Source organism: Rhinichthys klamathensis, unplaced genomic scaffold (genome assembly GCF_029890125.1).
Source record: "Rhinichthys klamathensis goyatoka isolate OS25496 unplaced genomic scaffold, OSU_Roscu_1.1 h1tg000177l_1, whole genome shotgun sequence".
NCBI lineage: Eukaryota > Metazoa > Chordata > Actinopteri > Cypriniformes > Leuciscidae > Rhinichthys > Rhinichthys klamathensis.
The window spans coordinates 1,648,571-1,661,317 of record NW_026606706.1 but is presented as its reverse complement, the minus strand read 5'-3'; the positions used below and the strand labels follow the sequence as shown (position 1 = coordinate 1,661,317).

The window sequence follows — 12,747 nt, the reverse complement described above, 5'->3', positions numbered from 1 at the left end:
GTAAATGTAACGTTATGTGACATTGTAACATAACACATAACACTGAAAGCCATCAGTGTCGGTTATCTTATAACCAAAACATCGCCATATAACAGAGGTAGATTTTTTTCTGGTCACCAGTTCGGTGTCCGTCTTCTCGGCATCATCTTCACCTGTTCTGCGCGCTGCACACCTGAATTTTATTTACAGTGACAGACTAGACAGAGGAGGTTACTTTTTATATGAAACTAATTCTCAGATCTCAGATTCTGTCAATTTTATTTGATGTGGCAGTGTAACACTGTGTTACTGCCACATCAAATAAGCTTTTGTTCGCCAATTGCTGCTCCTTCACCTGTTCTGCGCGCTGCACACCTGAATTTTATTAGCGGAAAATGGGCAAACAGCTCTGAGAGAATGGGTCTTCTGGTCTTCTTTTATTAGCGGTGTAGAAAATGGGCAAACAGCTCTGAGAGAATGGGTCTTCTGGTCTTCTTTTATTAGCGGTGTAGAAAATGGGCAAACAGCTCTGAGAGAATGGGTCTTCTGGTCTTCTTTTATTAGCGGTGTAGAAAATGGGCAAACAGCTCTGAGAGAATGGGTTGTCATGTCCACACATGCATTTATTTCATAAAATCAAAGTTTTTCAAAAATCAAATCAAATAAAAAATTCAGAGAAAGCTAAAATTGCTTTTTTTTTTTATTAAACAGTGCTTTAATGAACAAATTGTGTCCTTGTCTTTAAATTAATTCAATTACAAGTAAACGTTTCGCAAGGATAAAAAAATGATCTGCTAATGCTGTAAACTATATAGGAGCCCTTACTTGCACATTACTATAACATTAAAGCTTAACAACAGAGCCTAGACTTTTAGCCTAAATTCAGTTGATATTTATTTTTAGATATAATAATAATAATCAACACTCAAATAACAAATTGTATGAAAACATGTAAACTGCACATAAGGCAGTTTTTGCATTAACATATGTTTTTACTCTAATTTGTTATTGAAATATAATAATTTACACAGTTGCTGTTATTTTCATGACAGATATTATAAACATACATTAAATAATCAAGCATAACAGGTTAAGTAAAATATAATATATAGGCTAATATAGTGCATTTATTTAGTGAAAGAGTTAGTGAACCAACAAGCTGTGGACACTGAATGACTTGCCTGAGGTAAATGTAAAGCTATGTGAAAAACTAAGCGTTTTATTGATGTATTTCCGCTGTTGAAACACTGATTTGAGTGATTACACGAGTTATGATGCCTTTCAGTAAGTATACTGTATCTTTCAACATACCTTTGGGTGTCCATTCATATTTATTCTGTAACTGAGGAAGAGATGATCGCGTTTACTCGCTCCGCGCTGCCGCTTTAAACGGGGAGCCTAGTACAGTGATCTGTCACGCCATATCTTAGAGCGCCAAAACGGCATTTATTGTTTGAATTCCGTGATCAAATAGACATAATTTCAAAGACTACATCTTGCTTATTATCGAAAGTAACAAAACATGGAGCTTGCTATTATAGGGTGTTAATGGTGGTTGGGCTGCAGCGCTGTATTCGTTGTGTACACATAAGACATGAGGTCCATTGAGCCAGGGCTGGGCGGGGCAGCAGGGGGCGGGGCGTGTTCGGTACGACATGATAGTATCGCGATACGTATCGTGGGTGGTGTATCGCGGTTTTTCGGTTCGGTTCGAATATCGTTACACCCCTAATGATTAATCGTGCAGCACTACATTTTATCATACACATTTCAAAGTTAAGGATTCATTCGTTTGAATATACATTGGAACAAACACTATAATAACATCTTAGTTGATAATTCAGTATACCTAGTTTATTTTTGACAAAACATCCCATACTATATATTTAACATATGAGCAGAAATTGGCTTATTTGATGTGGCAGTAGTCTATTTTTACAGTAAAAACTTTATAATCTATCCAAAACTAGTCAACAAAATCTTGTCTAAACACTCCTATTTTGTCTGTAACATATCGTTTTTATGATATATTAATATAGGGTATATAAATGTTAATTTTCAGTTTAATACGTTGCTTATACAAAGACATTTTATTTCAACATATTTCAGTCGATTTTTACTCATCTCAGTATATCAATATAGTTTGGGAAAAGCTAAACTAGTAGATGTGTTCATGTAAAAATAGCATGTTTACTAATGTAAGAGCCTGTAGTAAACGGCGCGCATCTGTGCCGTTCATTCACACATAGACAAGCGATTCATATTTAAACAGTCTTTTTGCGGTTTACATACACTATATCGCGATTAGAACAATCCTCAGCTGGATCTGTTGCTCCTCGAAATGAAACCGAAACCAGCACTTCTGAGGTAAATTTTTCCAGGATTATATTACTATTACGCTATTATCACAGGGTCGCAAGAAATTGATGTGGGCGTTGACAGGTTTGCATGGATCGCCTCAGATCATTTGCGTTTGAATAGTAAGCGCTCTCAGTAGGTGTGTTCACATTAGCAGATAATGAGTTGCCATGAGAATGACCGACATCTCTCTCTTTTCATACAGATTACTTAAACAGAGAATATTTGTTTTCGTTTTGAATTAGATAATTTAATAACAGACACTTAAAGTGTAAATTGCAGGTTACATTTTTCACGAAGATAATGCAATGTGCTTACTAAACATAAAGATAAGAACCGCCCACCATTGTTTTGTATGTTTGCTTTTTTATACCAAAATGCTGAATATAATATGAAAAGTTGGTACTTTTTACACTCCCCCTCCCTTCCACTAGGCTGGGCGTGACGTCATAAAAGGGACTCCAAGCCTAGAGTTACCGTTAGTCTAACGGCAAGAAGGCTAGCAGTTATATAGAAACGTTTTTTAGATTCAGAAGTGATGAATGAAATAACTCAATTGTAAACATACTCGTGTGTGCTGGCTTCAAGAGGACCGTGATCCTGCCTGAAATGAGAGTAAGCTATTCGCAAAACAAATGGGTTCAGGCAGCATGCGTCAAAACCAGGATGCTGCGTGAGGCACGTCAGATTTGCTGGTCGCGGGTCGAGCTGCTCCGCTAAACTCCAAAACGCGTTCACCTCACGGCAGCACATACTCTCCACTGCTGATTCCATTGGGTGGCATAGCCTACACAAACACCTGTCAAACCCAGCGATAGGGACATCGATCTCTTTTTTTTTTTTTTTCTGACAATGAGCATTGCTAATTAGTTGCGTTTTAGCAGAGGCAATATCGCGTTCTGTCAGCAGATGCCAGCAAAAGCGCCATTGTGCCTGTGCAGTGTGTGCATCTCTACAGCTCTGATTAGGACTACTAACACCATGTAAGTAAATAATGTCTTCAGTCGTTGTCCCTCCTTGCTATTCTACATGACGGCAAGATTTTGAAAAGACTTTGGCTTGTTCCCTAATGTTATCCGGGTTAGCACCAGGCTAACCTAGGCTAGCTCTAGTTACTCACCAGGACACGGGGGGTGCTTCTCAATTCTTATTTGTGCATCCTCGTTTCCTTTCCTCGCTTCCTTTCCTCGCGTCTCGGCTCCACCCCTGCAGGATGCGAGGGAAGGCTGCAAGGAAGGAAAAAATGAGAACAGAGGAATCGAATGAAAGTTTTTTTTATACTTTGGAATACTTGATCACTCGAGCGTCACTTCACTGCGTCATCAGCTGCGCTCAAAGGATCTGCCCTTATGTTGTTGAAGTTTGGTTATTTAAGAAATTAGTAATAAATAATAATAAAGCAAGATACCCTGTTGAAATATGTGAGATGTGTGGTTTATATAAACTGCAAAGGTAAAGTATAAATTAAAATGATTGTGACCGACGTGAAGGGGGAGGAGAATTGATACGTGCGTCAGGTTTAGTCGATAAAACACTTCCGCAAAGCATACAACTGTGCATCCTCGCTCATAGCTCCTCTGGAAGCCTCCTCACTCCTCGATCCTCGCCTCCTCGCGGTGCAATTAGAGAATTGAGATGTCCTTCAAGATGGCTGAGATCGATCGGTTTCCGGGTCATAGGATGGAGGACGGAGGATCGAGGAGACGAGGAGGGATATTGAGAAGCACCCCTGGCCAACCCTCCACTCATTTTCCTCACACCAAGCATTGATAACTCTTTGAGGGCCATGATTTCTCGCAATTTCATCCCCTCTCTCACGCCTGACTGGTTCAAAATTGTAGGGCTGTGGTCCATCAAGAATTTGATGGTTTCCCACCTCCTCAGTCTCCCAGTCATTCACCATAGTCAAGCCACAAACAGTACGAATCTAGCAGAATATGGGTTGCTACTCCCTCTTATGACATCATCACCCAGTTACTGTAAAAAAACATGCTACCTTTGAAGAAAGAGTATAATCGGAGTTATATTCAAAAATGTCCTGGCTCTTCCAAGCTTTATAATGGCAGTGAATTGCAACCATCAGATTGAAGCTCAAAAAAGTGCATCTATCCATAATAAAAGTGCTCCACACGGCTCCGGGGGGTTAATAAAGATCTTCTGAAGCAAAGTGATGAGTTTGTGTAAGATAAATATTCACATTTAACATGCTAAAATGTACAATTCTAGCTTCCGGCCAAGCGAACATACAGTCTTCTTACGCCTAGAGCGCAACTAACGCAACTTGTGACGTCGAAGAAGCGTAGTGCGTCATGGCGTAAATATCAGCAGTGAGTCGCATTACTCAAATAAGTTGCGCTTTATACTTAAGTCGAATCTTTATGCTCGTTTGGCCGGAAGCTATTTATTTTACTTTATAAAGTTTTAGGCCTACATTTTGGGCTCCCATTCACTGCCATTATAAAGCTCGGAAGCATCAGGGTGTTTATTAAAATAACTGATTGTATTCGTCTGAAAGAAGAAAGTCATATACACCTGGGATGGCTTGAGGGCGAGTAAATCATGGGCTAATTTTCATTTTAAAGTGGACTACTCCTTTAAGTGTTTCCCGTGTGAGGTACTTTGTGTTGCCATGTTTACGTTGCCATGACGTTCATTTCGGTGCATCCCTAGTTTAGACTGCATCTGAATAACAATGCAGCAGCTTCGTCTTAGCTGTTACTTTATGTGTATTTTAGCACATCTGAAAGGCTGTATTTAATCAGCTACCAGTATCATAACTGTGTCCTATATTATGGCATTATGATATAAGGCTGTCAAAATGTCTGGTAAGCAAAATTCTAATTTCTTTCTTAAATATTAGCAAAATTCTAATTATATTCAAGTTAGAGGAAAAAAGTACTGTATTGTCTCCAATGCCCATGAGATGGCTTAAGCGAGGGCAATAAGCAAATATTAACCAAATCAAGCATCGCAACTTTTATTGAAATCTTTTAAGTGACATTCACTTTTTAGAGTGCATTAACTTTTGAAAGCATTGTTCTTAAATTAAATTAAATTTCTTTAATTTGCATGCAAGGCAAATCAGGTTACAATAGTGCATAAAACTGTAAGTGCATCAGCACATGAACTCAAAATAGCAAACTGCCATTCAGAAACAATTCACTTCTACTCACTACACATCTACATATTGTTCGTCAAAAACACCAGACGGTCAACTTGATCTGCAGCAAATGCTGAGCGCTTTTTGTTGACAATGTTTTCAGCTGATGAAAACACACGCTCAGCTCTGACCGATGTGCAAGGTATGGTCAAGTATGTAGTTGCACAGTTTTTGCCACCAACTGAGAGGGTTTTTGTCAGTTTGTTTAAAAATTAAGCCCTATTATGATATGAACATTGTCTTAATGTATGTTTGCAAATGGAATAATTTTTTTTATATATATATTTTAGTGCTGGGCAAGTTAACGCGTTATTATCGCGTTAACGCATTTATTAATTAATGCCGACAATTTTTTTATCGGGCGTTAACGCAGAGTTTTTTTTATTATTATTTTGAAAGTCCGTTGCTCACTGGCTCTGAATACACATAGGCCTACAGTCAAACCATGATCACAGGAGGGGTGGGATGTTGGTCAGCCAGCAAATAACCCACCCAAACCAGCAGTGGAGGGGCTTTGGCAGGTTCTCTCAGGTGAACAGAAAGGGAGACAGCGCTCCGCGAGTGAATGACAGGCGCTCTATGGATAGTAGCCATGGCAACGGCTTCTGTCCGCTATGCAACTGTAGCCTTTTTAACTTAAATTAAAATTATACATAACTTTACCTGATAGGCCTGCGTTTAGTTTAGCGGGGATGCTCTGCCATGTGAATTCCCTCCTGTTGATATCCTGATAACTATTTAGATTCTGGAAACTCACAAACAGCGAGCCGAGGATCAGTCTCTCTTCCAATGATTTGTGCTGCGCGTCGTGTACAAAAAAGTTAGACAATTCAACTTCGGCAACGCGCGGGCGCGGGCGCGAGCGTGAGGCGGGCATGACCGCAACAGTTTCACAGGAACGCACCCGCTTGTCGCTGCACCTGTGCTCGACCACTTCACCTCACTCTAGGCTGATTTATACTTCTGCGTCGGACTTACGCCGGAGCCTCTACGCTATAGACTACGCGTTGGTTTTCATTTATATATCTGCGTCGGTTGTCCGCGTTGACGCGCAATTACACATGCAGACGGAGAGTGTGAAACCCGGGGAGCGGTTCTAGCAATCACAGCGCTTGCGGTACGCGTAGAATTGACGTTACATTTTTGGAGAGATGCACGTCAGGGTACGCGCGCTACACAGCTACGGCGTGAGTTCGACGCAGAAGTATAAATTGGGCTTTACCTCTGTTTAATGTAATCTTACGTGGGAAACCATGGCATGCCATGACCAAACCTAAGCTGCTATCAGAGAAGTAACGTTGGTCGACTTATATCTGTAGTAGTGATCATGACCCTTTGACTACATAGACTGTTTCTGCTGCTCCCTGATACAAGATACCTGTTCAGAAAAAAACACACAAGAAAACAGGACTCGTTTTAACAAGCTAGATAAAAGGTAATGCCCTGGCAGTGGCAAATAGCTTTGTTTAAATATTTGATTTGATTACATTAATGTTTAAGTTGAGATTTACAAGAAATATTTTATTGATACTGTGTAAAGGGAATACTGCTGGTATAAAAGCACCTTATTTGTTTAAAGTTTTTGCAAACCGCATGTTATTGCACTTTTGTAGCAGTACATTTAAATCAAAAGTGCGCAATACACTACTTTAGAATTCATTATTTAATTTTGCGCGTAACAATGCGATTAATCGCGATTAATCGCAAGAAGATCATGCGATTAATCGCGATTAAATTTTTTAATCGTTGCCCAGCACTAATATATTTGTATGGATGACAAATGTCAACAACACACAGCTTCATAAAATGAAAACAAATGAATGCAAGTAAACTTGCATATGATGTATGTGTGTGTGTTCACAGGCTCTCTGATCTTTGTCTATTGGAAGGAGGATGTGTGGTGTAGAGTAACAGTGACTGAGCTCTTTCAGAAAGAGCGTTTCCAGAGTGTGACCAAATGCCTTGCTTTAGAAGTCTCCCGTCTATGTGTTTACTTTGAGGACTATGGCTTCTCCAAGGGCTTCTCAATCCCAAGGTGAGAATTAAATGGTCTGTATGTGTAAGCACTGTTAAAAAAAATTAGGTTGTCATTAGGGCTGTTGCGATAACCGCAATAATGTAATATACATTCAATTAAAATAATAAGACACTAGGCAGTTACCAATCAAATTAAATAATTTACATTGAAAAATTATAACTGTATTAAATGAGATTATGAGATTGTTTTGAATATTTTTTGAACATACAAATAAAGAATGTTGAAAAGAATGATACTTTGAAACTAATCCGCCAGTAGGTGGCGGCAGGAGACCGTCTTAATGAGCGAGTCATTGAGTCAATTATTCAAACGATTCGTTCAAACGGCTGATTTATTCAGAATGAGGCGGTTTAATAATGGGTAATTGAATCTTTGACTCAAGCGATTAGGTCAAAACGCTGAATCATTCAGTAATGAATCATGGATGAGTGTTGCTGTGAGATGCGCTATGGTTCTGTTGTTTGGAACTATTTTCGCTGCTGAAACAGAACAAAAACAGTCATTGCATCTAAAAATGTAAGTAACTTAATTTTAACTATTTGTTAATTGAACTGTTATGAAATCAATATCTCGGTTTCAATCGTGATGGCATTCAGAAAAACAGCACTCTGGTCGTGTGTAGCCTATATATTGTTTCTTAACTATAATTAATATGTTATAAATAACTGCGCGAGCCTCAACTGCGCAACTTTGTTACCGTCCGTACATTAGGTACCATGATGGGAGTTCCGTGTCTTTATTACACTCAACACATTATAATGATTTATCTGTCATCCACCCTCGATTGAATGGAATGTTTTTATTACTTGGCCCGCTCGACCCACGGATTATGATCCGTGGAGCACGTGGAAAAAGTGTATATGAGCACGTGACTGTCTGTCCGAGTTTTGTCGAGAGGCGGAGGCGGCACGAAATTTGACGGCTGCCTCATAATTGTCTATGCATTAGGGCTGTAACGATACGCGATATAAAATCGAAAGTATCGCGATGTGAGAAGGCAGAATCGCGATCACAACCCTTCCAACTCCCAGAGTTATCCTTCCTGTCCAGAACCAATGCTACCACATCTTTAAATTGCTATTAGTATTATTTGAAGTTAACATTATAAAATACGTAGACCTACACCACAAAACTAGTTGAGGATAAATTATTTAAAATTTGGCAATTCAGCGTTATGGACGTGAAATTTGCAGCCAAAACTTAAAATATAAATTCTCAGAAAGTGCATTTAATACCAATATATTGACACTTCTGTTTATATATCCATAGCCTACTCCCTTAATAAAGTCCAGTAGATGTCCAGACATTAGAAAAATATAAGTCTACACATGCATTTTATATTTAATATGAGGGAAATACACACGCGTACACGGACGCAACACAAAACATCTTTAATTTTTAGGTGGCAAAAATAATAATATTTTTTTATAATTCTGTAAATTACACTGTACAAACCAAAAGTAATAGGCTACTAGGCTACCCACCGGATGAAGGAGGGTTGGCTCTCCCCAGAACATAAAATATTCATTTTGTTTTATTTTTCGTGTTCGCATTTAAGAGGAAAAAAACAATGTTGTGACAGTTCTCTGGAAGCGGCACTAAAACTTTCAGAGACCTCAAACAGAAAGCACAAAGACTTTAAATTGAATTTCGTTTTGTATTAATTGTATCTCAATTTTAATAAATGTTTCATCAACCAACTGCCTGGATTTAATAAATTAGTAAATATAGCAGACAGATAATCACGACACAGAGAGGCCGGCGCGTGAACTGGAGCTCGTCTCATATGAATCGAAACCCAGTGTATAAGCCTATAGACCTGAGAAATATATCTACCGGTATATTGAAATGTCTACTTTTAAACCGAACAATTCAAAACGAAAGAAAACAGACTGCTCTCTGCTTATGTAATCCGTATGAAAAGTGCATTTCTCTCTGGCGCGTTCACTACTGCGAAGATCGCGAGTCAGCATCGCAACTTCGTCTTTGCAGCTGACACTGACAGAAAACACTAATAAACAATTAAATGTCTCCTTGCTATATTTGACATATTCATAATCATTACTTTTGCCGGTTCTTTGTGTCAGCTTTTAGGTGCTTTATTGGCAGTGCCACCCTTACGTTACATGAACGTGTCACCACCGCATCAGCACCGAAAATTGGAGATTTTTTTAGACCATAATCGCACAACCTATTTGATATTCTATAATTAAATACTCAGTGACTCATCCCAACCAACTATTTTTTAAAAATTAACTTGTAAGCGTCTTTTTACATGTTACATATCATGTGAGTCGTGACTACCTTTCCATGTGACGCGAGCTAGTTGAAGAACGTTAAGAAACATAGAAAACAACCCAGAGATTGCGGACCCTCCCAATAGCCTACATTTCAGTCAGCAGTATGTCAACATTTCGGCTACACGGTGGAGAACAGGGATGGCAATCGTGTAATCTACAAGATACACAATTTGCCGTAAGTGTTTTAATAAGCTTCCTCAATTGACCGGCAACACGTCCAACATGCAGATGCATATCCTACGGCACCATCCCGAAATCAATTTAGTTGGAGCACAGGACACAACCCAAAAGCAGCAGCCTACACTGCCTAGTTTAGTTTAATAATTTGCATAGTTATTATTGTTCTTTGGTGTTCAGATTATACAGGTTTTTCCTAATGTAATTTAATAAAAATACCAGTATATATATATTTTTTCTCTCTCAAAATCTCTTTTTTTCACCCCAAGCCCCGCCCCCGTGACAGAATCGCGATACGAATCGAATCGTGGGTCAAAAATCGTGATACGAATCGAATCGTGGGTTTGGTGTATCGTTACAGCCCTACTATGCATGAAAAACCCTGTGACTAACTAGTTTATGGTTTTCTGAGGTAAATGTGACATTACATGACATTGGTTACAAGCTGTTTTAATGACGTCTTTCCACGGTTGAAACACTGATTGAACGATTCCATGTAACATGATACGGATTTCGATAAGTTGTACTCTATCTTTTAATACACTTTCAGATGCTCATTCATGTTTATTACGCGCTGTAACTGGTATTATTAAGGTGGAAGAGAAGATCATGTGCGCTCCGCGCTGCTGCTTCCCTTGAGCTGAGCTGCGCCAGAGCGATCTCACGCCACAGCGCCAAAACAGTATTTGTTTTTGAATTTCGTTTAAAAAAATAGCACAAAGATTATTGCCATATATTGGATCGGATGCGCTCTACAATGTTTCATTTATTCATCAAAAGGATGACTAATCGATTCTTGGGATTTAAGAATCGATATCGGTTTGTAAAAATGAGAATCGATTAAAATTGAGAAATCAAATTTTTTTTTTTACCCAGCCCTACTGCACACTAGGGATGTGCACGAATATTCGAATTTTCGAATATTCGATCTGTAATTATTATTCGAAAAATAAAATACTATTCGAATTTTACTACATTGCTTTGCTGGCCGTAAATGCAGTGAATCCATGATAAATCCCAAGCACTAACTCGCAGTTATAATTAAATGCACTGGGTGGCGCTGTGGAGTGTATTAACAAGTTGTGTGTATTTGATCACATAATGTTGTCGTCTGCCTCGCGAAGTTTGGAATTACTTGAAAATGATCTTACTAAATGGAATTACTTTTGATCGAATTAATTAATTAATCTGAGTTATAATATCATCAACACAATGAGAAATCACATGAAATCCAAACAGTCGAATGAGGAAAGACAGCTGTCCATCACTGCATTCACGACTGCAGGTAAGCGCAGCTGGACCCCGCATGATCCGAAATGATAACTTATCTTATAGCAAAATGATTTTGAGACATATACTTCCTTTAGGTTTCGTTGAGGGAGACAGGTTTAAGAACAGAAAACGCAAAGTGCTGTTAGAAACTTAGAACACCGTTATCTTTGTGTCTCTGAAGCGTCAGTCAGCAAAGCGCATTTTCTCCCTCGAGCATAAATTGCTGGCGGCGCCCCTTCATCTGGACATTGTTTTTCTCAATAAAAACGTGAAACAATATAAACACGATAATCATATGCTGACTCGTGTGTGTGTGTGTACGTTCTGTACGATATCTGGCGCAATCTGCTTTATTAGGCGTTTTTTTCCCCGTTCGCGCTGCTTAAGCATGCTTTTATTAATGCTTTTGTTTTTTTATATTTTTTGTTTACACATAGGCCTACTATTTAATGTTTTCAACTAAAAGAAAACTTTAACATATATTGTAAGCTTGTTGTGTATATTGCCTAATTGTAAGCTGTTCAGAAGTGGTGACAAAAACGTGAAAAATTTTTTTTACTTAAAAAATAACATCTTTTTCGTTAAACGTCATTTAAATAAACGAATATTCGATTTTTATGAGCCCGAATATTCGAATGCAATATTTTTGAAAAATGCCCATCCCTACTGCACACCCCTAGTTGCTGTTTCCAAGGAAAGTGAAATCTTTGTTGTATCATCCTTTTAACGTTTAAGGGTATTTCCCATGAATGGCTAGCCTGGTTAAAACCAGACCATTCTCTTCTCAGTTGTAACTGAGTTATGGTCTGGCAAAGCGTCATAGACAAATCATTTCCAGAGGGGCGTCACCAACGGACATTGAGGATAGACCTAAAACCAATCAGAGCGATGAAGGAGATGACGTATGCAGAGCGGCGGAGAAACATCTCTGAGTGTTGTTCTTTGCTCGGTTTTTAACAAAAAGGAAACAATCAAATCGTTCGAATCAGCTATCGCGTCTGTTTTAAGCGATTGATGTTCGACGGCGGCATCTATCTTTGTAATGTAGGCTACAAAATCTGCTTCAAAATCCCAGCGCTGTCGTCATCGTGTAAAGCCCGCCCCAACGTTTCTGATTGGTCCCTCGATTTCGATGGATTGGAAATAGGCTTGAATGAGCTCTTTGCCAGACTAACTTTCAGAGCAAATCTAAATTTGCCGGAAGTTGTCTGGGTTTTCCCAGGCTAATGAATGGCATCAGCACTGGTCAATGCATTGAGTCAATGGAGATTTGAGGATCGGATCTAACTGTTATACATAAAACAATAGCCTAACAAGCTAATTGTCAGGTTTGTGTTATGTTCTGTTATGTGGACCCTTATTTTGACTAGGGGTCGACTGATTATCGGCGCCGATATTAAGCATTTTTAGGGTTATCGGTATCGGCCATTTTCAAAACCGATTTGCCGATAAAATAATTTTAT

At 38.8% G+C, this 12,747-nt stretch overlaps 1 protein-coding gene across 2 annotated transcripts in view; it reads left to right on the top strand.

Annotated features, from left to right (window-relative positions):
• rnf17 (ring finger protein 17) overlaps window positions 1-12,747 on the top strand; it is a 107,506-nt gene that overhangs the window by 41,462 nt on the left and 53,297 nt on the right. For both annotated transcript variants that reach the window (XM_056260672.1, XM_056260671.1), the window contains exon 13: window positions 7,361-7,532. In XM_056260672.1, the coding sequence (XP_056116647.1) occupies window positions 7,361-7,532 (172 nt within the window). The remainder of the gene's footprint in view (window positions 1-7,360; window positions 7,533-12,747) is intronic.